At 38.9% G+C, this 4227-nt stretch overlaps 1 protein-coding gene across 1 annotated transcript; it reads left to right on the forward strand.

Moving 5' to 3' along the window:
- Nucleotides 1-459: 459 nt before the first annotated feature.
- On the forward strand, nt 460-2822 carry LOC111919448 (uncharacterized). The gene is made up of 4 exons (XM_052771260.1): nt 460-1431; nt 1581-1810; nt 1934-2160; nt 2227-2822. The coding sequence occupies exons 1-4, from the start codon at nt 460-462 to the stop codon at nt 2820-2822; spliced, it is 2025 nt and encodes a 674-aa protein (XP_052627220.1).
- The last annotated feature ends 1405 nt before the right edge of the window (nt 2823-4227 follow it).

Genomic DNA, 4227 nt, shown 5'->3' on the forward strand with positions numbered 1-4227 from the left:
GGAGCTGATTGGATCTCGTAAATACCCCGCGGAGAGGTCGACGCGGAGCTCCGCGGAGGGAGCAGTTTGGAAGTCATAAATACCCCCGCGGAGAGGTCGACGCGGAGCTCCGCGGAGAGAGTAATGCCTCCGCGGAATGGGTGGTTGGAGCGGATTTTGAAGAGTTTTTTTATACAAAAGTTTCTTTTTCATATGTTTGTTTCATTTTGGTCGATAGATCAGTTCGTTTTCATTTGATTTTCAAAACCAAATATGAGTTTTGTTATTTTATGTACTGGAGGTTTTTGGCAGATAAGTAATGAGATTAACACCTAAGCTAGACCAAAGTTAGACAACTTGGGTTTACTGCTTCCGCCTAATTTTGATTGTCGAATATTGTTTGATTTGGTCAAAAGTAAGGTTAAGGTGTTCAATAGTAATATATCATTGTCATTTCTACACCCGGTTCATGGGTATGTGATGAATATTTTAGATGAAGCAGATGTTCATCAACTCATAAATGTAATTTCTGAAACGAAGGAGATTGTGCATTTGTATTTAGAGGTGTTTCAGGGATTGATCGAACAGAGAGAAGCAGCTGAGAAAGTTGTACCATACAATGTTGAAAACATTGTATCTGATAATGTTGAAGATTGTCCAGAAGAAGAAACTGTGGCACTGAATACGGTTGAAGAAAAAAATTTATATGAGTTTGGAAGACTGACGGACAAAACTTTCTCAGACGGTGAAGAGTCAAATGAAGGATGGTCAGAAGATGAGTTCACACACGGGAAAAAAGCTTCAGACATATTTTACGGTATGCCTCCCATACCTGATTGTCCTGATCCTATTGTTGAACCCGGACCATTTCACAGTTTAGGTCCAAATGATGATATGTTTGTTCGTCAAACATATGATAACAAACAACAAATAATTTTTGCTTTGAGTCTTAAAACAACAAGAGAAAAGTTTCAGTTTAAGACCAAACATTCTAACAAAAATCGTTATGGGGTATATTGTGAAATTGAGAACTGTAGTTGGCGTTCGTATGCAAAATGCCTTGATCCCACTGATGAATTTGAAATCAGGACTTTCAACAACGTGCACACATGTTCGTCATTACAGATACACCCTAATCATAAGCATGCTAATAAAAAAGTCATGGGTACTATATTGCATGAGATTATGGGAAAAACTCGTTCCAAGGTTTGGAGGCCTAATGAAATATCAAGGGATTTGAATGTTTTGCTGGAAATCAACGTAGATTACAAGCAAGCTTGGCGTGCAAAACAATATGCTATGGAACTGTTGTTGGGATCCTCTGAAGAATGTTTTTTCAAACTTCCTATTTATTTTCACAATTTGAAGAGGCATAATCTTGGTACAGTTGCGTATATTCAAACAGATTCTGAAGATTGTTTCGAGTGTTGTTTTTATGCCATTGGGAGCACGGTAAATACAAAAAACTTGTTGTTATTTAATATATAATTTTTGTAAACAAATTATAGAGTGTTTATGTGTTCCATTTTTATATATTGCAAATACGAGTGTTCAAAAGTTTTTTTCATAAAGTTATAATTATGGATGGTGCCCATTTGAAGGGTGATTTTAAGGGAACCATATTGCATGTTGTAGCTATGGATGGGAACAACCAGATACTGCCCCTTGCGCACGGAATATGCAAAAAAAAGAGTGGTCTTACGTGGACATGGTTTCTTGAAAAGTTGTATGAATGTGTTGGTGATTGTCAAGAATTGACTTTTGTAACTGATAGGGCCGATGCAATTCGCGTTAGTATTGAAAATGTTTTTCCACATGCTCATCATGGCTTGTGTGCTTTTCATATACTAGGAAACATAGTACACAAGTTTGGGAAAAATGATAAAACAAAAGTGTTGTTTTGGAGGCTTGTGAAAGCTTACAAAAGAAATGTTTTTGAATAATTGTGGTATAGATTTAGTTCTACTAGGTCGCAAGTAGCAGCGTATCTAAGTGAAATTTCCCGTGCTAAATGGACTAGAGCATATTCGCCGTCGAAACGTTACGATTACATGACCTCGAACAGTGCAGAGTCCATGAATGCTTTATCTGTAGATGCAAGGAAGATGCCTATAATACCCCTTCTTGAGTTCTTCCGACGTCTTTCACAGGAATGGTGTAACAAGCGTCGCATCGAAGGAGGTATGAATTTTATTTTGACTTTAATTAGGTCGAATAATTAGTTAATTATATATATCTTCTTTATAGGGAAACGTTCAACAGTGCTAACCGAGTGGGCTGAAAAAGTAGTTAGTAAAAATGAAGAGCGTACGACAGGATGGTCCGTTTCTGGTGTTTCAGATGCACTTTATGAAGTTCATGATTTCAAACATGGTGGCATAGTTGATCTGAGGAAAGAGACTTGTACATGCAAATATTGGGAAGGAACTGGGTTGCCTTGTGGTCATGTGATAATGATCTTGAAGCACTTGAAAAAAACTAACTTCGGACATCTGGCTATAGATGCTTACAAAATGGAAACATACCGAAGTACGTATGAGGAGCCGGTTTACCCCCTTCCAGAACCGTGTGATTGGGAGATTCCTGTTGACATGATGGTTGTGAAACCCCCAATAATGGATACACGTCAAGCTGGTAGACCGAGAAACAGAAATCGTATTTCGTCACAAGGTGAGGAACCTATAGTAAGAAGGTGTAGTAGATGTGATAGTACAACACATAATGCAGCGACTTGTCCGGCATTGGTCCCAAAGAAACAAAAAAAGGCTAGAAAACTAGTGCGGCATCAGGTAGTAACACAAAAGGAAAAGGGAAAGGGACAGAAAGGACTCAGGAGACGCTAGAGACGCACGGGACACAAGAGACACGATGGACGAGTGGGACGCAGAGAGAAGACTATTGTTCAACGTTTGATTTGAATGATTGATGTTGTATTTATAATTAATTATGTTTTGTTTTAGAGGACATTAATTTGTCTACTTTGAGCTGGTGTGTTTATTTTAAAGATGATGGGTAATATTATGATTATATTACTGCATAATTACTAGTAGAATAATAACTAATACTCGAAGTTAATACATTCAACAAACTAGAAACATATAGTAAACGTACAACAACGGTAATTAACTTAAGGGAATTGCAAAGGATACTTTTCTTTCTCCATTTCTGCATCCTTGTCAGCAAGCCATTTTTCAGACAATTTGAGATTCTTCTTAGTTTTTTATCCATTCCTCATGATCTTTGATTTTTTTTGTAATCATCATCCTTTCCTCAACATCTTTGCACTCCGCCGTAATGAGGTCACGACGTTCAGTGAGAGCCCTAGACGAGTCTTTATCTTTTTTTTGTTGTTCTTCAGCCCATTGTAGTTGTTGCAAAGTATCCTCCAACATATATGGCTCTCTTAAATTTGGTGATGGTGCAAGAAAAGGGTCGATCGGATCACAATAGAAACAATCAACTTCGTTGCACGAGCAAATATACAAAGATGAAGATGAAGTCATTTTAAATTTTTTAAAAAAAATATAACTCTATACGAAAAATCCAACGATCATCCATGACTATATATAGTCCCTTCTACTCAGCAGAGAGCTGTTGTCAGTCCATAGAGGTTTTTATCAGTCCGCGTTACTGCGTTTGTCAGTCCGCATAGTTTTTTGTCTAGTCGTTACTGACTTGTCAGTCCGCGTTACTGCATTGTCTGTCCGCGTTACTGTCTTGTCAGTCCGCAAAGCGAATGCTCATTCCGCGTTACTGACTTGTGAGTCCGCAAAGCGAATGCTCAGTCCGCGTTACTGACTTGTCAGTCCGCGTTACTGACTTGTCAGTTCGCGTTACTGTCTTGTCAGTCCGCAAAGCGAATGCTCAGTCCGCATTACTGACTTGTGAGTCCTCAAATCGAATGCTCAGTCCGCGTTACTGACTTGTTAGTCCGTGTTACTGCGTTGTCAGTCCGCGTTACTGTTTTGTCAGTTCGGAAAGCGAATACTCAGTCCGCGTTACTGACTTGTCAGCCCGTGTTACTGCGTTGTCAGTCCGCGTTACTGTCTTGTCAGTCCGCAAAGCGAATGCTCAGTCCACGTTACTGACTAGTCAGTCCGCGTTACTGCGTTGTCAGTCCGCGTTACCTATCATTTTATATATAGTAAATCACGTATCTATACGTCCAAATTAGAGATAACGGATCTCTTCATAAAATGGCATCCAATGTACCAATGTCTTCTAATGCAGGTAATCTGTCTAATGCAT

This window comes from Lactuca sativa, chromosome 4 (genome assembly GCF_002870075.4).
Source record: "Lactuca sativa cultivar Salinas chromosome 4, Lsat_Salinas_v11, whole genome shotgun sequence".
Lineage (NCBI taxonomy): Eukaryota > Viridiplantae > Streptophyta > Magnoliopsida > Asterales > Asteraceae > Lactuca > Lactuca sativa.